This window comes from Coturnix japonica, chromosome 11 (assembly GCF_054131305.1).
Source record: "Coturnix japonica strain WE chromosome 11, WE-NBRP24, whole genome shotgun sequence".
Classification (NCBI taxonomy): domain Eukaryota; kingdom Metazoa; phylum Chordata; class Aves; order Galliformes; family Phasianidae; genus Coturnix; species Coturnix japonica.
In genome coordinates this window covers 25,740,588-25,764,854 of record NC_140673.1, presented here as the reverse complement: position 1 = coordinate 25,764,854, position 24,267 = coordinate 25,740,588, and the positions used below count along the sequence as shown (strand labels likewise).

Here is a 24,267-nt window from a genome sequence, read left to right as displayed (position 1 = left end):
ATTGGATAGATGGCTGAGATGTATACACTCCTTTAATTAAGACTGCACTTGCAGATCACCACAAGCCTTGGCAGCAGGAACACAAGACGCCACTAGGAAGAGGATATCTTTAAGGTTAAGCCTCCCTTTCATTAGCTTGACTATCTAATTGAAGGTTCACTAGGAATCCTAGCCTCAGCTCTTGTTCAGTTCCTGATATCAGTGGCCTGATCTAACCTCCATGTTTCCTAATGCTCCATCTACATCCACCTGTCACCTCGTGGATATTTCTCAGCCAGGAATAGGGTACTGTTACATTAAAAATAACAACTAGAACTTGCAGCACTTTTCCTCGTGACTTTACAGATCATTTTGTTTTTAACAAAAGAACAAATAGCTGATCTCCTACATACACACTGTGGATCCTCCTTCACTGCCCCTTTTCTGTGAGGATACAGGACCCAGGCAGGTACAAGTCTTTCTTTAAAACACCCAGTTCTTTCAGAACAGCTTGCTTTTTATGATTAAGGCTGGCTCTTCTTTCATCCATGCCAGTGTACATTTGCTTCAGAGATGGAAGAAGATGCACTGAATCAGTGCAAAGATAACAAACTGAGAGACAAAGGTCTGTCCTTTCTCCAAGTCATCCACTGTGTGCACCCACTGCCTTCCATACTGCAAATAGGAGACCTGTGCTATCAATACACAACCACTGCTGGTACTGCCACAGCAGGCCTTTAATGAATCTTGGGGATTGATCACCAACATTGGAAAAGACCCCCAAGATCACCTAGTCCATTGTTATGAGTGGGTTTTGAAAGGATAAACAACAGCAATGCTCAGCTGCCAGGATCTTTCACATTGCCTCTTCCTGAGAATGGCCAGAAAAAGCTCTGGGGCAAGGCTTTAAACTAAACGAAGTGCAGAGTCCTTCCAGCACTGAAAGAGCCTGCAGAAGGCACAGAGTTTGAAGAGCAGAGGACAGACTGCTTGAGTTTGATGTCTGTATCAGTTATGAGTAAGCCAATGGTGCCATGACTAGAAGGTCTGAAGAAACTGAGGTGTGGCAGCAACTTGATGCAGCAAGAAAGGGAGCAGGGACCTACACAGCAGGTTTCCTCTGGGAAGAACTGGAGAACAAGTGAGGGTAAGAGGTTCCTGTGCTACTGTGAGACTGGCTCCAGGCACTGCCAGAGCTGTGTGACTCATGACAGAAGGAAAAAAAGTGGGGGGAGGGGTGGGCAAGACTTGGCAGCCCTGGTTGTCTCACACAATAGCAGATTTTGTTCTCTACAAGATAACCCAGGTGTTTGTGGCATTTGGTCAAACCCCTTCAGTAAAGGACAGCACTCCTTGTCACCCTCTGGTCATCATCTGACTAGCAATGGAATGCAATACTTAATTCAAGTTGCATAAAAGCTTAAGAGTACTTCAACCGTCCACATTCTCCCTTGCTCCAGCTGCTCAGACAACTGGGGTCTGAGGAGTGATGCTGGTGGAACAGTCTCCTTCTCTCTTCTCCCCAGTGGCAGAGCCACCAGGACAGGACACCACTCCCACACAGCACTGACAAACCAGGACTGTGATTCATGAGAGGAACCACTTCCTTGGAACAGTCGTAATGGCTCCCATTTCCTGCTCTTGACCCTACCCAATTTTTAAGGTTCCCATCCTCACCACAAGAAGCAAAGAGCTTGCACAACAGCTGCTTGTCTGCTGTAGTTTACAGCCCAGTACTTCAAGGTATTTCTGGTTAGTACCACTAAAAGCTGGGCTATGAACTGCAATAAAGACAACTGAAGGTGGGACAAAAGAAAGCAGCGTGGTCTGGTATTAAATGTGGAAGCTGGTGGTCCTGCCTGTGATTGGGGGGGTTGGAGCTTCATGATCCTTGGGGTCCCTTCCAACCCAAGCCATTCTGTGATTCTATTCTCTGATTCTATGAAAATGCACTTACTACAAAAATGGATTTGCTTATTGACCAAAGACAGCAGTACTAACATTGTAGCTTTCTATAAGCTCCGTACAGAGCCCATCCCAGGAAGTAATAATCTATTTGTAAAAGGTTCCTTAACGTCTCCTGATAAAGGTCCCTTTTCTAATCACTGATTACCTTTAATACACATGGCTATAACAACATCAGCTTGTTCTGCAGTGTGCTTTATGCTGCCTTATCAGAACTACACTTGCATTTCTCTTGTGGTTAAAGGGAAAATTCAAAGATACCTTCAGTCACTTTTTTCCACAAGTCTTATAGCATCAAGTGGATATTGGTTATTAGAAAACAAAGTGCTGAGACTGCATTCAGGGCTAAAACATGGGTTGTAATTGGACAGCTGGACTTCGGAGTACCTGTGTGATTGAAAGGGCTCCTGCTTCTCTAATTTTCCCCTTCAAAACATTCAAACATTTTATCTGTTTTATCAGTAAGGTTAAATCAGTAAAATCTCTTAAGTCGGGTAGATTTACACTAGTAAAATTCTACTTAGTTCACATATTGGAAGGGGAATATGACCTTGATTTTACTCTGTGTTCACACAAAGTAACACAGCTGGAACAGTCTATAAAAATATTAACAACGCAAGAACTGACAAGAGCTGCTCTGCTACAAATTTGTACATAAACAAGGACTAGTGAGAGCCCCACGCAGAGCTGCTACATCGTAGACTAAGAAAAGCAACACAATCAGGGGTTGTGAATGGTGCTACTAAGCTTGAGATGGGGCTGCTGGTTCAGACTGATCATAGATCTGCTGCATCAAAATGCTTTGTGTACATAAAGAACTTGTCTAAAGTTCAAAAGCATTCTGGTACTGATAAGATCTGGACAATTTAGCCTCCCTTAGTAACACTGTATGGGAGACAAGTCGCTCTGCACCAAAATTACTGCTCTCTTTAAGAACACACAGCCACTTTCTGAGCTCAGATTAACAGCTGTGCTTTTCAGCAGTCCCCTCACTACCATTTCATGTGTGCATCTTCCCAACAACATACAACGTTCAAATCTCACATGAGCTGTATATTGGCACCGCTGTCAGCAGGCAGCCCCACACCTATAGCTGGACGTGTTTTTCTTCTGCCAAATTATCAAATTCCATAGCTGCTAGTCAGACATGCCACCTCCCACTGCATGGGAACAACAGTCAATCACCCTCTTCCTTATTGCTCGATCAACGTTTCTCTCTAATCACCCTCTTCCTTATTGTCTGATCTGTTTCTTCCTATGTATCTCATTAACTAACATTCGAACACATGGATAATGAGTTTTACCATATTTTACACTACAAGTACCCGGTATGAAGGCAATACTAGAAAATACACAACAAACCTCAGCTAACACTGTGTGTCACTGCCATTACTTTTATCCACACCATCAGTACTGTTAACCTCACCTACTTAATCCATGGGGGCTAATCTAGCACTGGTGTAAAAGAAAAATGAGGTATGAAATCCCTTGTAAACTCAGAAAAAGAAAAGATAGGAATGAGAAAAGCAGCATTTCATCCTTGTAAGTGTGGAATCCGATTTTCTAACAGTTTATGCTGCTGACTTCCCTTAACACCTGCGACCCTGCTGGTCACAGCCTTATTGCCTGCTGGAAACTTGGCAAAAGACAAGAGAAGAGATATTAGGGAACCGATGCTACATCCTGAGAGAGGCCATAAAGTCCAAAGGTTGAACAGAATTGCCAGGAGCAGCCTGATAAATGAAGTATGTGGCTCTGAGGAGACAAACTGCTGCTCTGAGTACACTGTGTTCAGCCTCCGTGAGCTGCACCCCAACGTGCCACATGCCCTGAAGAGCACAGTGAGAGGGACCCCTGGTGCTGGCCTTTCCCAAACAACCCCCTTGGAAGTGAATTATTTCAAGTCCCTTCCTGAAATGAGAGCGCCGCACATGTCAGAATTTCACAGATCTTAAATTTGAAAAATACTCTTTGTAATTATCTCAAATTAAGCCAGGATGATTTGTTAATTTAATAAAAAGAAAAAAGGCCGTGCAAAGCCCCTTCTGAATTGGGATATTCAAGCCTTTCCCAAAATCTGGCTTCAGTAAAGAACTTGGCCTTAAAAATCTACCAGACTGTAACTAAGCCTGGAACTTGGCATGTGAAATAAATAAACCAATAATCAGATCCTTCAGAACCGTTCAATTAAATCTGTAGAAATATCTAATAAAACATTCAGCATTTGGGGAGTTTTTTTATTTGCAGAAGGTGCATACAGTAGCTATGGCTTCACATTAGGAAGAGTATGGGGTGTTAGTAACTGAATCCTGCTGCCCCTCTTTCCTGCCTTTCACTCAGTTAATATTTGCACAACTTTTTGTGAAGCCACACTATCAAGCTGAGCAGAAAATGCTTTTCTGGCTTTCAGAACAAATCAAACCAAAAACACAGCATGGCCCCACAAAGAGCTGTGCGAGCACAACCAAAGAGGCAGCGCAGGAATGGCAGCCAGGGGAGGGAAGAAAAAGGACATGAATTGCTTTGAGCTCATATTGCTGCTGACTACTTTCTATTATAAAACCATAACCTAATACTCTTTCAAGACTACAGCTCTGAACTGCTTCCCACAGCGCATCTCCTTCCCTGCGCAGAACCCTCCGGGCTGCACGCTGCTGCAGAAACGTGCCTGTGCTGGGAGGCTTGCAGGCTCAGGCACTGCACTCTGTTATACTTTCCATTATTCACCGAGGAGAGGATAACCCCAGCAGTGCTTGTAAACACGATGGCTTTCTCGAGAAGCAACAGCAAAACCCATAAGGAAGGCTTTGGTTGTAAGCGAACCGCCAGCCCTAGGAGGGCTGTCCTCCCCAGGGAGCTGGGCTGTGGGAAGCGGGAGCAAGGAACTGCCTTTTTAGGAGTGAGGCTGAGCAGAGCCAGGAAGCGCTGGGGCAGGAACAGGGCTCCCGCAGCAGCCTTTTAAGGACAAACACAGGTATTTGTCCAGCCTGCTGTTAGAGCCACGCTAGGTAGCACAGCAAGGTGTGGCAAGGCTTGGTCAGCCACTGGCCACAGGGACCCTCAGCCACAGCCATTCTGCATACTGCAGACCCACTGCTGGCCATGCGGCACCTCCAATAGGCCTTATTAGGAAGGCAAGAAGCTTAATTAATCGTTTGCAGATCTGCAAAGCCAGATGGTTTGTGGGTGAACTGTACATGATTTTAATGTGACATTTTAAGGCGTTCAAGGCAACATTTTGGAGTGCGTCAGGAGTCTTTTTAACTACCTAAATAAGAGGGCAGATTTTCAGAGGTGATGAGCAACTGGATTTTCTTTAGACTCTAACAGAAGGAGAGGGATACTCACAGCCTCGCACATTCAGCAGGTTGTTTAAGCAAGTTTTAGCATCATATACCATTAGGACTCCTTCTTAGTTATCTAAAAATTAATGCTACTGGACAGAAAAGCAAAGAGATTTGGGGTTTATTCATTTTAAATTACATCTCTTTTTATGATGAGTTTTATCTTTCTGGGATGTAAAATAAAGTAATCCAGTTCAGGCCAAATCTGTCTATACAGGACATATAGATAAGAGCCCCAACCACAAGTTTGTCCTGTGTTGTTCTTTTTACTTTCCTGCCCAGCTTTCACAAGCAAAAAGAAAAGGCTGTAAGTAAAGTTGGAGCTGCCCACCTAGGAATAATGCAGCATCCCAGTTCAGAGCATGAAATGGCAAACTGGAATTCAAGGAATTACCCGTGTATTTTGCCTTCTTGGTTTCTCAAGGTGAATCTTTGATAACTGCCTGCTTCAACACACTAAGCAATGTAATTTTTAACCAAATATTGCATACTTTAACCCAGAGATACTTGAATGATTTAATAGTTTTTTATCTATGCCACATGTTAAAGCCACAGATGACAAGCACCTGTTGTACATCAAGAACCACTGTCATCATTACTGCCTTCAGGTTATAGTCTCAGCAGGGAGACCAAAACTTTGCTTTGTCTTGCCACATCCCACTTGCAACACACTGGCAAGAAAACATGGATGAAGTACTAATTACACATGGATAATCACAGGGTACTGGTTTCTAGGATTCTTTATGTAAGGCCCATCAGGAGAAACAAATACACAGACAACAGGAAAAGTTACAGTAACCAACTGAAAAATATCCAGATACGTAATAAACTTATTCAGTAGGAGCTGAGACATTATGTAGGACATACTCCAATTGCAGATGGGGCTGGGACTACATTTTTACAGCTCTAAATGAGCATTAGGTTAAGGCTACTTTCGTAAAAGGAACAAAAGTTTTGACAGCAGGTTTCATATTGTAAATTCCTCCTTTAAGATGACCTGCTTGCCAGAGCAGTTCAACTGCCTGAAATGGAGAAAAGCAGGCAAACTATTCCCTTATAATCCACAACAGTGCTATGCTGTGCAGGTACACGAGGCAGAACTGGGAAATATTGGCTCATTAGGTTCAATTAAAAAAAAACACCCACCTCTGAAGGGATTTTAAAAACAACAACTTCCAAAAACAAAACATGCATATGTATATATATAGCACACGCATTTGTTTATGCAGCTGTAATGAGTGATGAAGTCCATTTATGAGCTGAAGTCACAAGATTCTAAGCAGGTCTTTGTTTAATCTCAGTAAGTCATGACATTTCCCTACTACTTCTAATAATGTGATTTGGATCAACAGTTTCAAACTTAGGCACCTGGTTTTTAACAGTGCTTACCCGCTGCACTTCTCATTGGAGTCGCTGGAGTCTGAATAGTCTGCTCCTGGGCCACCACTTCGATTAAGCATCCTAAACACAGATAGAGAAATGTTAAGCTTAAAATAAGCATGCAGTGTTTGGATTCAGTACATATTCTGCAGCTCTCAATCAAACTGTGACTCTGCAACCTGCTAAGAGAGCAATCAAAATGAGACCATTAGTGGAATGAATACTTACAGCATCAGCCTTTCTATATCAAATTTTTCTAGATGGAAAAAAAACTATAAAAACTTAAGAACATTTTCTATAGACAATGGTCTCCCTTCCAGAATCGTTGCTATGATTTGAAAGAATATAATGACGAGAAATACAACAGAGCTGCTTTCATTAATGCAGCATTATGTGCTGAGTAACAAAGGTAGGGCAGAGTACACAGGAAAATAAAATATTCGACACTCATAACTATTAAGGTCCTTCCATTTTGGGTGTTTATAAGCCATGCTAGACTCTAGATTACATAGCTGTAATAATATAGGAATCAATATTACTGAGTATAAATCAACATCACATTTTTAGTTTTGCTGTTAAGAAAAATGAATGAAAACAAAAACCACCAGCATTTGCCTCCACTGCTTTTGCCATTGCACCTCTATTTGCTTTCCAAACATATCTGAGGTTTTCTGACTACCAGATCAACCCTAAATGCTAACACAAACAGTGATTCTTCTCAGTCCTTCTTTTAAGAAGGGAAAACAGATTAGAGTCCTGGTCTGGACAAAAATCAACCTATCTAATGTGCAATGTCTGACAGCCTTCAAGGTTTGAACGAAAGTTCTGCTGTCTCCACTCACTTCTCTATTCTGTTTCTCACCTTTTACTCTCCAGAGTCCCAAATTAGTCGTGCAAACAGGTAGATTTTACACCACATCATCAAATCAAGATGACAGAAGAATATTAGAAAAACGCAAGGATCTTTCACCTAGAACATTCTGCTCCAAGCAGCCTTGTTTACACTCACAAAAACTCATAAAAATAAAAGTACAAGACAACATCAGCAGCTTGGACTCAAACTTGGGAGTGTTCTAAAAGGCCAAAGCCAAATATGCATAACCAGCAAAGTCAATATATCACCTAATTGGCACGAAGAGAATATGTTCCTGTACCTTGATTTTTTATTCAATCTCTTTTTGTTTATGTAAGAAAATAATATGTACTGTTGCCAGTATTTTTCTTAATATGAAACCCTAAATTTGACTATCAGCATGAGGTAGCCAGGGAAGCACTGGAACTTCTAAGATGTCAGGGAGCTCCTTATCTGTCATCTTCAGATATAGATTCAGTATGTTTTTTGATACAGCTGAGCACTTGGGAAGAGAGATGATATTTGCAGTAGAATAGGACAAGGGTTTTAACTTCCATTTTCTAAGGATGGCTGCATTACTCAAGTGTATGCAAGCCTGGTCATCAAGAATCTGTAATAGTCTTACTGCCATATCATTTTACACATGGGAAAATAAACTCAGATGCGATACTCCTACCAAAATTGGGATTATATTTTATATTCCTCCATTTCCAGTGTTGTGCTCAGTTATTTTCCAATAGGTTTTTGAGATCTGCTATACCAGTCTCCCAGAAAGAAAACGAGTGTGACTACTTAAGTCAGAATGTGAACAGAAAAACAAGTAGACAATATTATTTAATATGCCAGTCTACATGAAATAAATCCAGCTGAAAAGCTCTGAAAATGCACATGAAAAATAACTGCTAGAGTCTTAAGTAAACAGTTCCCTTACTGGATTTGCTGTAGCCAACTAAAACCTTTCTTCTCCTTTCCACATTAAAGAAGAGCCCAAAAACCACATTTTGCATATTTCATTAGTTCAAATCTTTTTCTAACCCGGTTCCCAGGGCAGACCAAGTCTAATAAACTTATTCAAATGAATCTAACATTGTTCTAAAATAACAAGTTTTGAACCTGGTGGAGTGCGAACAACAAGGCTATCAATCAATAAGTATCTACTCTTATTCCCAGACCCTGGATGGAATTCTAAACAACTTTAGCCCCTAAGATTCACAATTTATTGAGCCTGAGCTAGCACAATAGCTTTAGTAATCAGTGCTGCCCATCTCATGCTTCTGGCTGCTTTCATCACAGAGAAGAATTACACATTTGGAGAAGAAAAGCATTTCTGTGACCGTTTAAATAAATCACAGCTGAAAGTTTCTAAAAGGCCAGAAAGCTGGGAGTTATCCTGTTAGAAACAGATTAGTGGGCAGAGGGCAGGTGAGGTGGTCAGAGGTGTATGGAAAGTATAATCTATCAGATTGATAGCACCACTATGTAGATGGCACAATGGTATCTTATCTTCCCAGCCCTGCAACCAAAATAAACCACATACAAGACTTGGAGCCTGATTCTGTTGTCTTTAAGTACACACCCCTTGGGGTGGTGACCCAGGACACACCACACATCTTTTACTTCATGTAAGACAAAATCAAAACAAATATAATCAGTATTTTTCCTTTTCGGACTCTCACAGAGACTCTTTGATGTGTTTCCCCTAATCGTTTTGTCTTCTTAATCACCACACTCGGGGGTTTCTCTGAGATTATTATGGTCTAGGTTTTTACGTAACCTCTTCCATGTGTGCACATTCCCAAGCTCCCAACACAGCAACTGCTGTAACAGTACACAGCAACTCTACACCAAAGAATATCTTGTCCAAATGAAACCAAAAGGGAAATTTAGATGAGTACATTCTGCTTAGGTTGGAATTTTGGCTCAGATACAGGAGTTCGCACTCCTGGTCTTGCAAAAAGCAGCGCTAATGGAGATACTGAAAATGAAAGTATCTCTTCTAATTCAAAACTGAAAATCTGGCCACTTCTGCAACATGCTTTTACGCTCTGGGAAATTTTACTCACCTTTACCCATTCAGGAAGGGGAAATCCTTGATGCTACGACTCAAAGTGGGGGCTGTCACTCACTGTCTAAACACAAGATTGCACCAGCAGTACGATTTAGGATCTGCGGTATAAAACCAGCTCCATTTCTAACCTCTAGCCGGCTGCTTGCCAGTTTGTCTTTGGAGCAATTAACATGATTAACATGTAATTTCAATTCTCTTTGTCGATACTCTAATTTACATAGGTAATCCTTAAACAGATTACCTCTACCTTTTCAATATTACCTAAGAGGCACATTGGTGTACTACAGTTCTAAACCTCAACAGGTCCAGTAATAACAAAATGCCTAAACTTAAAATAGGCACTACGCAAAACCTGCATAACTGGATAACTGCATAACGTGCCCTGTATGCAGCCGCCAGTGGATCTGTGAGGTTCTGGAGTTAATTTCCATTTACCAGCTAGGAGTTACTGACACCGCTGATACTCAGCTCTGTTGCTCTCTGCCATGCTCTACTGAGACACTGCACATGGAGGAAGAGAGAGGTAAGACAAGAACTGGAAACATCTTTATGTGGAAAGATGCCCTACTAAGAAACTGCTTACTGAACCTGACAGCAAGGGCATAAATAGCATGGGAGTGCTCACATGAACTCCCAGCAAAGGGGAGGAGAAGGCAGTGACAATCAGAGCTATTACAAGACAAACACAAATTAAAGATGCTGTGTTTAATCTCCAGAATACTCACATATTTTTGGAGAGCTCCCAGTGTTCGGGGGAGGGCAAAGGATGAGAAAAGGGTATGGGGGAACAGGAGGCTCTCCTGAAACTTTCCTTATAGTTTGTATCACCCTTTGTGAGAGGGGAAAAAAGAAAAAGTAAAGCCTAGAAAAAGCAACAGAAAATTTTGTGACTATCAGAAAAGCTTGATAAAACTTTATTAAAGGTAGGTAACTCTTTGCAAAACTTCCCATGAGGCCACAAAAAGCACCCTGGGCACACTTATATAGACAGCTTTGCATATGAAACGCTGTTTGGTTCAAAAAAACAATTGCATATATTTATTATTGCTGTCAGTTGCTCCCTGGTTACTGAGCTGTGAGAAGCAAAAAAAGTGCTCAAAGCTACCACAGATTCAAAAGCATAACTACTATCGTTTATGGGATTTTCTGCATTTCTCCTCCTTACCCTGAGACTTGAACCTGCTGGTGAGTGCTGTCACTTAATATTGCCTTTGTTTGTCTGTTCTGCAGACCACATGGATGGAATCAGCACGGCAGCAAGACAACTGCTACTGTTTACGTAGAATTTCCTTAAAATGAAAGCTTGCTGCCCATTACCACTTCCCAGAAAGGTATATTGCTCTATCACCACCCCTATCAAATTCAAGTGCAGAGACATGTTTACAGTACGTGCGGCGGCTCAGATAGGCCGGGCTGTTGCAATCCTGTTGCAATCCTGCGTAGAAAAGTTAACAGTAGCATGCTGCTCCCACGCCCTCCCCTTTTCAGGCTTTACATTAACTCAGTGACACCCTGCTACGCACAAGGTTTATTTACACAACACAAAGTCTTGAGAGGAGCCTTTGTTTGACTACAATGTTGACAGGCTCATGGAGCTCTACCGCCTATAGCAAAGGTGCACTAAGAACCAACTGCGGACCACTATGAATGAAAGGTTTTGAAAGCAGCTTGATTGAGTTTCCAGATGCAGCACAATTCTCCTTTAGCCAAGAGCTGCTGAGACAGACTAGTGAAGCTCCTGGCTCTCACAGACCAGGGAACTGCACTAACACAGTGCTTCCACAGGGACTTCAACTGAGCATATGCTGGTGACACTCCAAAAAGAAGCAAATTTCTCCTTCCCCAACCATTCAGGTTTTTTGCTGGGATAAGATTTGAACTGGATGTATTTCCCAAAGCACTTCACCCCATGGTTGTGTCAGAGCAAGGGAGGGGACAGCGTGGGAGCAGGAAGAGGGCAGGACTGCCTCTTTTGTCAGCAGTGCAGGCTGAAAGCACTTGTGGAGCTAACAACAGAGTAAATTGTGCTGATTTACATCTGCTCCTTGGTTTTCCTAAAAATTGTTGCTGTGCAATTTAAAACATAGATATATGTAAAAGCATGTAAGAAAGCTCAGGGGCAGATTTGCTGGGCGGAGTGTCCAAGGGGACTGTAAGCCTCACCTTCACAGCAATGCCCCGTCATGCGAGCAGGGAGTGGCTGTTGAACTCACTCTCTTCCCCAAGGGGTGTGAAATGCAGAAGAGCTCCTGTGGTTCATGTGGTATCTTCTTGTCAAAGTTTTGGACTAAGAATCAAAACTCTGTATTCAAAGAAACGCTCTGTGTGATTTTGGGAAGGTGTTGAGAACTGTGCCCCAGCTTCTCCCTTCTGGGAAACTGAAAAGCAATACCTTCTCCTACACAAACTTTTGACATTAACAACTCCAAATCATTGTCACAACCTCTGACAGTGGGGGAAAAATATATATATATTGACACCTCGTGCCTCCTCTGCTTTCCCCCATCCCTTCCCTTCCCCCCCCACACAAAAAAAGTCCATAGCAGCTGCAGGAAGATACTTGGGCAAAATATCAGAGTGACCAGAGAGTGAAAATGGCCTAAATCTCAGTGCCAGTATATGCTCTACACATTCTAAACGCATTACAAGGCTGATGAATTAATACAAATGTCGATAGTTGATATCCTAAAAGCAAACAGGGCCAGCGACAAATATTTCACACCAATAAATTAATCCCAGGTATTCTTCCAGATGAAACTCCATTCCTTATCTGAACCTATTTCCTTATTGCATTTTTAGAAAGAAAAGTAGATCATACTACTTGCACAGCATTTTTTTCCCCATAGGAAGGGGATCTTCACGCTTTACTACAACTTCAGTTCTGACCATTTTAAAGGCAAGCAAACCAAGCCAGAGAAATGCCAAAGTGACTTAAGGTCATTCAGCGGGGGGGCAGAAGCAGGGAAGGCTGTGGTTGTATCCCATTTGAGTTTACTCAGTTCTTCTGCTTTTTCTCCACTGGCACACAGAAAATAAAATTACTTCCCATTATACTTGCGAGGTGACATTAAAGAGGTGAATGTATTTTTGCTTCACCTTGTAAATTCTTTTGGTTGCCTTGAATTGGATATATATTCCCAACCACTAATGTTGCAGGGTTAGGTGGGTGCATTGCAGGCCAAGAACATAAATGTGAAATACACTACTTTTCTTATTAATATTAATAAAATCATCCAAGGCTGAAATTGGCTATCATTGAATTGACCTCAGATCTTTGACACAAATGCCTATTTGAAGCACTTGGCAACACGCTGTATGCATCCACACCCAAAGTATCTTTGCCCGGGCTTGCAGATTTGCCAGCCACACATCTTTTCCTACACTGACTGTAAGGAATGCAATGGCTGGAAAACATCAGCACCAAACATGCCTATATAGAATAAGGCTACGTTGTACCATTAGCTCTTACAATATGTGTGCTTAACCTCTCTCATGTGACTCACCTGAGTCCACAGCCTTAGCAGAAGTCTCTGCAAGTACGTGCACATTACAGCTGGTACCCAGAGCTCTAAATGCCATGCAGTCCTTTCTGGAATATCTTTCTAGTTATGTTCCCTGAAAAAAAAACCAAACCAGCTGAATTTCAATTAGCAGCCATCACAGCCCTCAGGCCTTTGCTTTATTGTTGTCCTTTTATCCTCAAAATTTTCCTTGATCTCATGAGCTTGTTTCTAATATATTCCAATATTATGGCTTTTTATATGTTTCATATGTTCTCAACAGACTGTGTAAACAGTCCTGCGAGCTGACCAACGTGTCTGCCAAATGCACTGCCTGCTGTTCATGCAGTATTTCCTCCAGCATATGCATGAGCTGTGCTCCTGAAGCCACTGTAAATAAGACGAACTCAGGTAAGGATCAATATTACCTGGACAGAATTTTCCATCTCTGCCTCCTTTCTGACATTAGGGAAGTTACAGGTACTGCTGTGTCAGTGACTGCACACCATTTTTTTCTGAAGAAAAGAGGCAGTAAGTGCAATTTTCAACATTTGAAGTGCCCTGATTCTTCTCCTGCAGAAGCCCTGAGAAGTTGCTGTGGACAAGACCAGGACATGTCCACTTCACGTGGGGACAGGGTTGCCTGCTCCAGTGGGGAGCAGCTATAAAGTCAGTGTGTGATATGTCAGCTGTGCTCAGAGATCGAGCTGCTTATTATTCATCAGATGAGACTGAGGAAGAGTAGCAGTTTGGCAGCATCTCCCCCACAGCTGAAGTCTTTAACTCTGCTTGTGTTTCCAGGTACTGCCCTACCTTTCCTCCTATGTGCCCTTTCCTCCCTGCAGTGTCTGCCTTAGCTGTTTGGCAACCCTAACTGCTCCCTCACCATGACTCCAACTCAAATGACTGTCATCCAGAGGGAATGTTTCCATTTGAATGACATGAGCAGGCACTAGTAAACTTCCCTACAGGCTCTGCCACTATAATCCCTGGGAAGGAGCAACCTGCAGGACCTACTTTCACTGTTCAGTGCTTTCTCTGTTTATTGCCACCATTGTCAGAACCAAAAACATCACTCAAATTCACACCGGAGTCCTTACATCTGTCAGCCACCAACCACTGGTGATAGTCAGCAACAGAAACTCGGTGTCCATACAAGCCTGAACTCGTAGGTTAGGGAAGGGGAGCTTGATTTCTCATTGGAAATTCCTATGCTCTGTGGTGCTCTATACAAGGCATTTTTGGTGTCATGCTGACTTGCTTCCTTTCCTTCTCCTGTTGCAAGCACTGCTTTATCCCAGGTTACCAGGAGCCTACTGTTCCAACAGCTGCTAAGACAGAGTGAGGTGTCAACTTGACAAGATGCCAGATTGCTCATTAATTAAAAAGCCAGGCATTTTTTATCCATTCTCAGCCACTAATAAAAAAATAAAATATTTTACCAACAGCTCCCAATAGTTAAATCTGGTTAAATCTGGTTATTCTGAGGTATTTGGTCACAACTAGCAGACATAAGTCAATGCATTTTGTTGCTCCTGCTTACTTTAATAAAGGTTTATCAAAGTACCATAATGCCAGAAAGCTCGTTTCATTTCTGCCCAGTGAAAACATGCCTTGGTTGTATCTGAAAAGATGCACACTTCTGTTGGGATCTTTGTCCTCAAACACAGTAAATGTCTTTTCAAAGGTGCTCATCTGCCTCCCCAGCACTCAGCTTTGCATGCTTCTATTTGTATGTTAATTTTGTTCATACTGTTAGCCCACAGCCCAGCGCTGCCGTCTGCTTCCCATATGCCACACGTCCTCAGTGCCTCCTGCACAGCTCACCTTCCAACTCACTTCACTCTTCGGGCTCCCACTGCAGATCAGCTGCCTTTCTGCCAGCCTCGGTCATGTGCTGGGGATTGTTTAAGTGTAAGATCCACAGGATAGGAACTTTGCCCAACTCTCCATTTCTCAGAACACTGGATATGCTGTGGCATAGAAATAATGAATGCAGAGGCATTAACAGTGCGATGCTTTGATTTGTAATGCCCTAAAATTCCAAGGGAAGCAATACCCTGGGGTCTCTTCATCTCTAAATAATGTAGCTAGCCAGGTTTTTCATCAAAAATTATGCAAATAGAGCTGTTGAAATAACAAAAAGAAGTTCATTTATCATCTGAAAATGTATTTCTGAGTAACTGCAGTGATAACTCAGTGCCTCCATAAAGCCAACAAGGAATGGGAAAAAAAGTACCTTTAGAGACAATCATATTACATCTGTCACTCACGTTTTGCTTCACATGAAGCATCCAAGGTTTGAAATGCTCCCAACAGTATTCTTAATAAAATGGAAAAACAACAAGTGTTTTTAGTGGTTCCTCCCTCACTTCTATACTCTGTTTACATCCTGCATTGCTGTCCTGCCCCCGAGGTAACCCAACAGGTCTTGCAAAGACTCCTAACTTTGCCCCACCTCCATCATTCACAATCTTGTGTCTGTAACCTACTCATTTTCCTCCATTCCACAAAGTAGTAGTTTCAAAGAAATTCAGAGATTAATTAAAATGATTGGTGGGATGAGTAGGTGAGGGGGACAGGCTAAAGGGCTTGACAAGAAGAAAGATGAAAAGGACTAAACGCATGTAGCTTGGTTAAGCGATGACTAATTGAGGGTGGAGGAGATGGACACGATATTCATTTACAAGTGCTTGTAGTTCCGAGGAACCCTTTTCATGGGCAAATGCTAACTCAGGACCGAGTGCTCTGTCTTGTCTTACAGATCTGGTTTCAGGGTTCTTCACATTAAGCTCAGAGACCTCCTGTGTGTTCACAGCTTTCCCTCGGACCCCCAAAGGTGACTATTTGGATTCAGCTCTCAGCCAGACGCAGTTCCTGGATCCCCACGAGGCCACGTGAGCCCTGGTGAGGGCAAAGAGCAGAAGGAGCGGCCGTGGGGCCGGAAGCCGGGGGTGGACGATGTGGCGGCTCTGCCACACCTCTTGTACTGCAGGCTGAGGTGGAGTTGAACTGGCCCTGAGAACACACCTTGAGGAACACCTGGGAATTAGTTTTACTTCCACTTACCCCAAGGAAACTCAGCTCACCGTGCCCTCGCACCCCTGGCCTCTTTCACCACGCTCTGATATGAAAATAAAAGAAATACACTTGTTCCTTTTGACCCGGCCAACTCTCCCCTCCCTCAGCAGGGCTGATTCTCAGTCTTACATCATGCGGAGGTGAAGCAGGAATCACGTTGGAAAGCACAAAGGGGTCAAAAGCAAACAAATTCATAAGAATAACACAAGAACTCCTCTAATGTTGACTCTATGACATCTAAGCTTAAAAAAACCACAAATATCCTGCGTGCAAGCAAGCACTCTCCTTCTGTGAGCACCACTTCCAATATAGAAACAGTAGAAACCTACCATTTCTTCTTTCTAATGATCCAGAAATAAGCTAAAAGCACTTGTGATACAGGTCCGAAACAAACCACTCAACCTATTTATTCCTGGACACCAAATATAATTTAGATGGATGGAGTATGTATAAGAAATTTTAATTTGTCTCTGAAAAGCCATTTAATTATTCAGATTATCTGATTGCCTCAGTCAATCTCGTATTGATCTATTAGAGAACTTTATAAATCAAAACCTGCATTATGCTGGTCAGAGAATCTGTCTTTCACAGCAACAGAGATATGCAGCTAATTTCCAGTCCCTACCCACAGGTTAGTTTACTGGGACATGTAAATGGCCATGGTTTATAAATGGGCCGGTGTTTTCGTTCTGCTAAAGGAGCATTTGCTTAAGGACATCGAGAAAGAGGGGAAAGCCCTCAAGTAATAGCTGCCTAATAGAGCAGAGCGCAGCCCCAAGCTCCCAGCCATGGAGGACTGCTGTCACTGCACGCACCAACCAGGCCATTCCTGCTGAGCAGCGCTCAATGACTCAGGTGGGAGCCCAGCACTGTGTGCTGAGAGCTGAGCTGAGATCCCAGCCCATGGCCAAGCACCCGCTTGGCACCCATCCCCTGCTGGGATCAGAACGCTGAAATCCCCTCAGAGCAGCAAAGAGCGTTGGGCTTGGGTTTCAGAGCTCTCCTGCTACACACAACCTTTATGGGCAAGTTGGCTGCCTATTACCAGCCTCGACCAGGTAACCTTTAAGTGAGCAGTAATTAACGTAATGAGTGGACTGATGGGTGTCCCCCATAGCTATGGGCCTCAGTAGCAACACGTCTCTGGCAAACTGGAATGTCTAGTCCTAAACTGCACCTTTGTAAAAGGAAGGAAGTAAAAAAAGAAGTAAAATGGGCTGGGGATAAAAAAAGAACAAGGAAATGAAATGACTTGGAGTGAATATCTCCAGCCCAATCCAACATTCACTGAGGGCAATGAAAATCCTGCGTCCATCCAGGTGGGGTGATGTGGATGGGCTGTAAGGGGCTGCTGACCAGGCCAAGGGGTTAAAGCTACACCGACCTGATATACAGACTGAATGTGGCTTTCTAGGATAAAACAGATGTGCAGAGGAAACAAAAGGACGACACTCCGACAAATTAAATATGTCAACAGTTAATTGGAACAACCTTTGTCAGGGTTATTTGTTTATACAGAAAACTGACTAAAGGAAAAGTCTTGTAACAGCTTCCTACGCAACAAAAACCACACGTATAAAAACCTTTCGGTTTAAAAACCATTTTAAAATAAAAACCTCCAGCAAAACGCTTCAATTTCACGTCTTCCCTTTCTCCAGAATTTCTTCTTTGCATAGACAAGCCCTTTACACGTCTCAAAATGGCGTGCTGACACAACACAGCCGGATCATTTACAGACTAAGTGGGAGTGCGGGCACAGCAAGAACACCAGGACGGCCCCAAGCAGACACCCCGTAGTCGCCAAGGCTGGATACCTGAGGCACATAGAAGCAGGGCACACACGCAGAGGTTTTGCCCTGGGATGCTCCCCCAGACAAGTCATTTGCAGCTTTAGGATTTCCAGAGCCAGAGATCGGCTGCACTCAACAGCCCTTGAGAGATTTCTCTCCTGTGACTTCATCTAATCACTTTTAAATCCTTCCTTCTGCACAGCACCCTCTTGCCAAGGTGTTCCACGGCAAACAGCTCTGCAAAGCAATTTCCCTCATTCATTCTGAGCCCTCCATCTGCCAGTTTTGCTCAGTGTACCTCAACTCCTGTGCCAGGAGTCGGGCTGTGGCCTCTATTTATCTTGTGTGTAAAGCTTAGGATGGAGCTAGGAAGCTGCTTCTAACACAGACGACTTTCAGAGGCTTTCCTATACACATGCAGTAACTGCTGCTGGAGCTACAGAGGCAGCTGGAATTACCTGCACACAGCGCTCATTGCCTACCTGAAGGCTGTGCACACACTTGGAGCACACACTAAGGCCCACATTTGTGGGCAAACTAATTCACTTGACTGTTAGCACAAACCTACACAGGTATTGGCTGTGTGATTCCAGCACATGGGTGAAGTGGATACACTGAGTGCAGCCAGGTGTGCACAGCAAGGAGGACCGGGAGATGACTCTATAAAAGGAGCAGTAACTTCTATCAGTCAGTGCATCCAGACATTCACTTTTAATTCACGGCTCTTTTTGTTTCTGTTTATTACATTGTTCCCTCCCGTACTGTAAGTGCTAATTATGTTATTACATCTAGAAGAGAAAAATAGCACTTAAGAGTTTTAAAGTGCATTTTCAAACCGAGCCTTAAGTTTGTCAGCTTCGTATGTCACACAAAGCGATGGAGCCCAGCAGCGAAGCAGCAGCGGCAGCACTTGTTGCCCCGGGTTCCCGTCCCGTCCATCAGCCGAGCTGTGAGTCCCCGGTAGCTGCGGAGCAGCACAAACCTCCCTCCCCGACCGGATTCCTCCATCTCCAGCCGTTCCCCTTGGCCAAGCTGCGCTCACACACTAATACCAGCACAGCTCTACAACCGGGAGGACAACTTTAGGAAAACCCATCCAGAGCCAGGCTCCTTCCCGTCAGCTTTTTCCCCTCTCATACTTTGGGGAGCTCCCGGCCCTGGGAACAGACACAGCGCTCACCGCAGCGGCTCAAGGCAGGCGGGGCTGAGGGCAGCCGGGCCGCCCGTCCCCGCCCGCCGGGGCTCCCCGGGACGGGAGGAGACGAGGCCGAGCCGCCCCCACCCCAGCGCCGCCCGCCCTGCGCTGTGCCCCCGTGCGGGGCGGGGGCGGCCCCGGCGCTGTGTGCGCCCGCCCCGGCCCTGCCTGGAAGCGGCGGGGGCAGCGAGGCGGGGAAATCACGTGAGGGCTCCCCCGGAGCGCCACCTTCAGGGCCGTACCAACAACGGGACCAGGGGGGGAGGAGGCGGCGATGCGGCGGGACCCAACGCGACGTGGAACGGAGGAGCGCGGCCCGGCCCCGCAGCACGCAGCATCTCGGCCCCGAGCGCAGCACAACGCACGGGCTGAGGGTGCGGGGCGGCTCGGGGCGGCATCGCGGTGCCCCGGTACCCGGTAGGGCAGCGGTTGGTTGGTACGAGGCCGTCGAGCCGCCCAACCCCGCTCGGAGCTCGGGCCGCGGTAACCAGATATTCAAAAACAAGACGTCAGCCCACAATGCCCCGCGCCGCCGGCAGCATTACCTCATCCCACAAGGCCCCGCGCCGGCGCTGAGAAGCTTCTAGGGGCGGGGTGTCCATGGCGACCGGCTGCCATGCACCGCGCCGGGCCAGCGCCACGCCTCCCCCGGGACGGGCGGCGGCAGCCAATGGGGAGCGCGCGGGGTGACATCATGGGCTATTTTTAGCGGGCTCCCGGTCGCTGATAAGTGAAGGGCTGCACGGAGCGAGCGGGCTCAGAGCGGGGCGGGCGGCAGCGCGACTCAGCCGCCACAGCGGGCACGGCCGAGCGGAGCGCGGAGCCGGGAGGTACAAGCGGCAACGGCGGCAGGAGCGGCCCGGCCCGGCACAGCGCGGAGAGGCGGCCCGGGGAGCAGCACAGCGTACAGAGTACAGAGTACAGAGTACAGCGTAGGCCCGGCGGGCCCGGCCCGCGCCGGGAGGAGCGGCGTTGTCCCGGCGAGAAGTAAGGAAGGCTCCAGCTTGCTCTTTCCCCCCAAGCCGCTTGGCCGGGAGCGGTGTGGGGCGGCTCCCGGCGCCACTTTTTGGGCTCTGTTCTATGAGTGCAAAGATGGAGCCTACTTTCTACGAGGATGCACTGAACGCCAGCTTCGCGCCGCCGGAGAGCGGCGGTTATGGATATAATAACGCCAAGGTGCTGAAGCAAAGCATGACGCTGAACCTGTCCGACCCGGCCAGCAGCCTGAAGCCGCACCTGCGGAACAAGAACGCCGACATCCTCACCTCCCCCGACGTGGGGCTGCTGAAATTGGCCTCCCCGGAGCTGGAGCGGCTCATCATCCAGTCCAGCAACGGGTTAATCACCACCACGCCGACCCCGACGCAGTTCCTGTGCCCCAAGAACGTTACCGACGAACAAGAGGGGTTTGCCGAAGGCTTCGTGAGAGCGCTGGCGGAACTGCACAACCAGAACACGCTGCCCAGCGTCACCTCGGCCGCGCAACCTGTTAGCGGTGGCATGGCACCTGTGTCCTCCATGGCCGGCGGCGGCAGCTTCAACACGAGTTTGCACAGCGAGCCCCCGGTGTACGCCAACCTCAGCAACTTCAACCCCAACGCGCTCAATTCCGCACCCAACTACAACGCCAACGGCATGGGCTACGCGCCGCAGCATCACATAAACCCCCAGATGCCAGTGCAGCATCCCAGGCTTCAGGCTCTGAAAGAAGAGCCTCAGACTGTACCTGAAATGCCGGGGGAAACCCCTCCCCTGTCCCCTATTGACATGGAGTCGCAGGAGAGAATCAAAGCCGAGAGAAAACGCATGAGAAACAGAATCGCGGCGTCCAAATGCCGGAAAAGGAAGTTGGAAAGGATTGCCAGGTTGGAAGAAAAAGTGAAAACTTTGAAAGCCCAGAACTCAGAGCTGGCATCCACTGCCAACATGCTCAGAGAACAGGTTGCACAGCTTAAGCAGAAGGTCATGAACCATGTCAACAGCGGGTGCCAGCTAATGCTAACACAACAGTTGCAAACGTTTTGAAGAGACTGACTTCAATAGGAACTGTGATGTTGTGGTATAACTAAACGACAAACCAAAAGCGGCGGACGCGTAAAGCTCACGGTAGAAGCTGGGAGGCTGTGAGTCCTGCCTGCGTGCTGCAAAGCACATGTGTGCAAAGACTGGGCAGCCTTCAGCTCGAGTTGGTGAAGCAGCCGGCACCGCTCCGAGGTGCTGATCCTGCTCCCATGAGGCGACAGATCTTCGTTTAACATTGACCAAGACCTGCATGGACCTAACATTCGATGATCATTCAGTATTAAAGGTTAAACTGCAATAGAAACTGTAGATTGCTTCATGTAGTATTCCTTAAGAAACAAACAAACAAACAAAAAGCGGGAGGGAGGTTTGTGGGAGGCTGATAAACAACCAAGAACTGTTGTTCCTGCCTTCAAGTAAATGGTGTATGTACATATCCTTTTTTATTTTATTTTATGAAAGTTGATTAATGTCAATAAACTACTTCATGACTTTGTAAGTTATTTTTATGTTGTTTATTTGGGTACTGCCCAGTATTGTTTGTAAATAAGAGGCTTTTTTTTAGCACTCTGAGTTTACCATTTGTAATAAAGTATAATTTTTTTAATGTTTCTGTTTCTGGAAAAAAAAAAATCTAGAAGGTTCTATTATATTTAAAAAAAAATAAAATACTTAAAATGCATTTCCTCCTCACACCTTTTTCTTTATTATTATTATTATTATTATTATTATTTTTGCTAGTATGTGAGTTAGGAAAATGCCCTTAATGCTGGACTCTAAAGGGCAGGGATTATGTGAAACTCGCTCTGTAAGTGCAGGCATGTCCTGGAGAACGTGTGAGGAGGAGACGGGGGGGAACCAGATCCTGAGCACTGAGCAAACAGAACTTTTTGAGTTGTCTGGGAGTTCCAGTTCCTAACCTTAACCTGGGAGGTTATTGTGTGTTGTAGTGGCCCTGCTGGGGCAGCTGACTTTGGCTTTAGGCAGGCTCTAGAGATGGTAGAAAGCCGGTGTGTGAAACTGCTTTGCACTTGTAACTGGCTGCTTGTGCTCTTGCATGCTTTTTATTAAGCCAATGCCCTCGAGCAGGATCAGGCAAGGGGCTTGTTTGCTTTCCTTTGCAACAAAAGTGCTCTAGACTTCAAAAGTAGAAATATTCACCTTCGTTCCTATGCAGTCTTTCCGCAGTGAAAGGTGATCCTTGTTAATATCTGAAAATGCTGTTGTCAGTGGAAAAAAAAACTTTTTATCTCTGAAATCCTTTTGGCTGTTACTGCAGGTTCTGAACTCTTTAGCAATAGGAAAACTGGGAAGACAACGTAGCAGGAAGTGAAAAGACATGAGAGCAACTCTCCTGGCACTTCCCGTGTCTTTTTAATGTAATCTTGTTTCTTAGCACAGCAATGTAAACATCTACTTTAAAGACATGCTGCTCAGCTGGTGGGGGGAATGATTTTAATATGATTCTGATAGCACCCTTCTCAATATGTGGCACCCAATTCATTCTCTTCAATAACTGTGTATATGAGGAGAGAGCAGATGTTTTCTTTGATGCCGATGGCCAAACAGCAAGGAGCAGAAACTATTACAGACTAACTAGAGTGCAATAACGACAGTAAGTTTGTAGACAGTCCTGATCCATATTTTAAGGGCAAAAAGGTAGAAGTTTCTCTGCAATGACAGCCATGTGTCATCACAGAATGACAAGAGCAGACCACTAACGTCAGCATAGCGATACCCTGAAACTTCCAACTGATGTGCATCCAAGGATCAGTTCCTCACAGGAAGCACAGAACTCAGCTTTCTTCTGACTTTTTTTTTTTCCCCTGCCCAAATTGTATGGAGTTAATGACACGAAGGGTTGTCCTGATGTGTAAAATGTGACATTGTGGCAGAATCCTACATCGTAACCCAAGCGTGGAGGCTGGTGCTGTTTAGATGCTGTTTGCTGCTGTCAGAGGAATACTCTTGTAACAACACCAACCAAACAAAGGGTTACTAGGAGGATACTGTAGTTTGCCAAGAGCACATTTTGCTGATGTCAGCAACCCGGAAGGTAAGTTGATTTTGACCATATGTAGGAACAGACAGCAGAGGGATAATACACAGCACTGCTGGGTGTGGTTTTACAGGGATTTAAGCAAGTGCCAACTAGCAAAATAAGCAGGGCAAGGAGATTAATTACCTGCAAAGGTGCCTGTTTAACTCTCCATAGTGCTGGGTTATGGAATAGATGTTACTAGCAAGCATTTTGCTTAATCACCTAATTACGCAAAAAATAAATACATTATATAAAATACTATGTTAATTAAACACAGCTGAGTGACAGTCTGCTCCACCCTATGCTAATACATGCACACAGACATTTAGCACTGCAGTTACAAGTTTTCTCTCTCCAGTTCCACATTCTGAAGCACTGGCAGAAAAAAGAAGTTCCTGAGTAAGAGCAGTGCTGGTTCAGCGGGCAAACTGAGTTACCTGCCCAGGCCCAGCCCAGGAGGCGGCGAGGCTGTCAGTGCCAGTCACACAGGTTCACAAGGAGACAAGGGGGGATGGAGCACAAATCCTTTCTTATATCCCACGTCTCATTCGAGGATCGAGCCTGATGTGGGACGGAGTAAGTTGATATTACCTCCACCTCCGCCTGTTTTGTAAACAGAGTGGTGGGATGTGAGCCTGTCTCTGTCTGGTGAGCTTCAGAATAGATGAATGCTCAGCACTCTTAGCGTATTACCAGATCACTTGGTGATCAATAAGCCTGATTGTAATGAAAGACATGCACGCATTTATATGTGGTGAAATGCAAAGTTTTAACACCTACTTAACTTGAGATTAAAATTGCCTCATGCTTTGTGTGCCTTATTTCTATAAGGAAAAGTCCGTTTTCTTTGAGATTTAGAAACACTTTTTGTTGCCCCAGCTGTACTCACAAGGGAATATTTTGCAAATAACAGCATTGTGAGCATGTATTTTGTTTGGCTGTGAGTGCTGTCAACGGATTCAGGAAGTGAAGTCAGAAAAAGGCAGGGTTTCAAACGGGGCAGGCTATGCCGAAATGCCTAGGCAAAGAGCCTCTAATCAGAACAACAT

General features: G+C 45.1%; 2 protein-coding genes and 1 long non-coding RNA gene across 29 annotated transcripts in view; 1 reads left to right on the top strand and 2 right to left on the bottom strand.

Annotated features, from left to right (window-relative positions):
• FGGY (FGGY carbohydrate kinase domain containing) overlaps window positions 1-24,267 on the bottom strand; it is a 264,789-nt gene that overhangs the window by 222,056 nt on the left and 18,466 nt on the right. For 11 of the 27 annotated variants that reach the window (XR_001556979.3, XR_014932900.1, XR_014932905.1 and 8 more), the window contains exon 2: window positions 6,678-6,749. The exons of 1 other annotated variant lie outside the window; for it this stretch is intronic. Coding sequence is in view for 4 of the 26 variants with exons in the window: in XM_085511838.1 (XP_085367964.1) it covers window positions 6,678-6,749 (72 nt within the window). In the remaining 22 variants the exon portion in view is untranslated. Of the gene's footprint in view, window positions 1-6,677; window positions 6,750-11,752; window positions 11,892-13,092; window positions 13,226-14,916; window positions 15,063-19,700; window positions 19,815-24,267 lie in introns of those variants that run through there. 15 more of the 27 variants (XR_014932895.1, XR_001556977.3, XR_014932894.1 and 12 more) reach the window with 8 other exon arrangements.
• Window positions 14,924-18,109, bottom strand: LOC146759074 (uncharacterized). Its single transcript, XR_014932917.1, has 3 exons — window positions 17,985-18,109; window positions 16,159-16,213; window positions 14,924-15,062 (listed from the first exon to the last, which is right to left on the bottom strand). It is a non-coding gene; the product is annotated as an uncharacterized LOC146759074 (long non-coding RNA).
• JUN (Jun proto-oncogene, AP-1 transcription factor subunit) lies at window positions 19,730-21,859 on the top strand. Its single transcript, XM_015870649.3, has one exon. The coding sequence runs from the start codon at window positions 20,236-20,238 to the stop codon at window positions 21,178-21,180; it is 945 nt and encodes a 314-aa protein (XP_015726135.1). The 5' UTR covers window positions 19,730-20,235; the 3' UTR covers window positions 21,181-21,859.

Excerpts from the sequence above, each read along its gene's own strand:
- JUN (XM_015870649.3), top strand. The coding sequence starts at position 20,236 with ATGAGTGCAAAGATGGAGCCTACTTTCTACGAGGATGCACTGAACGCC.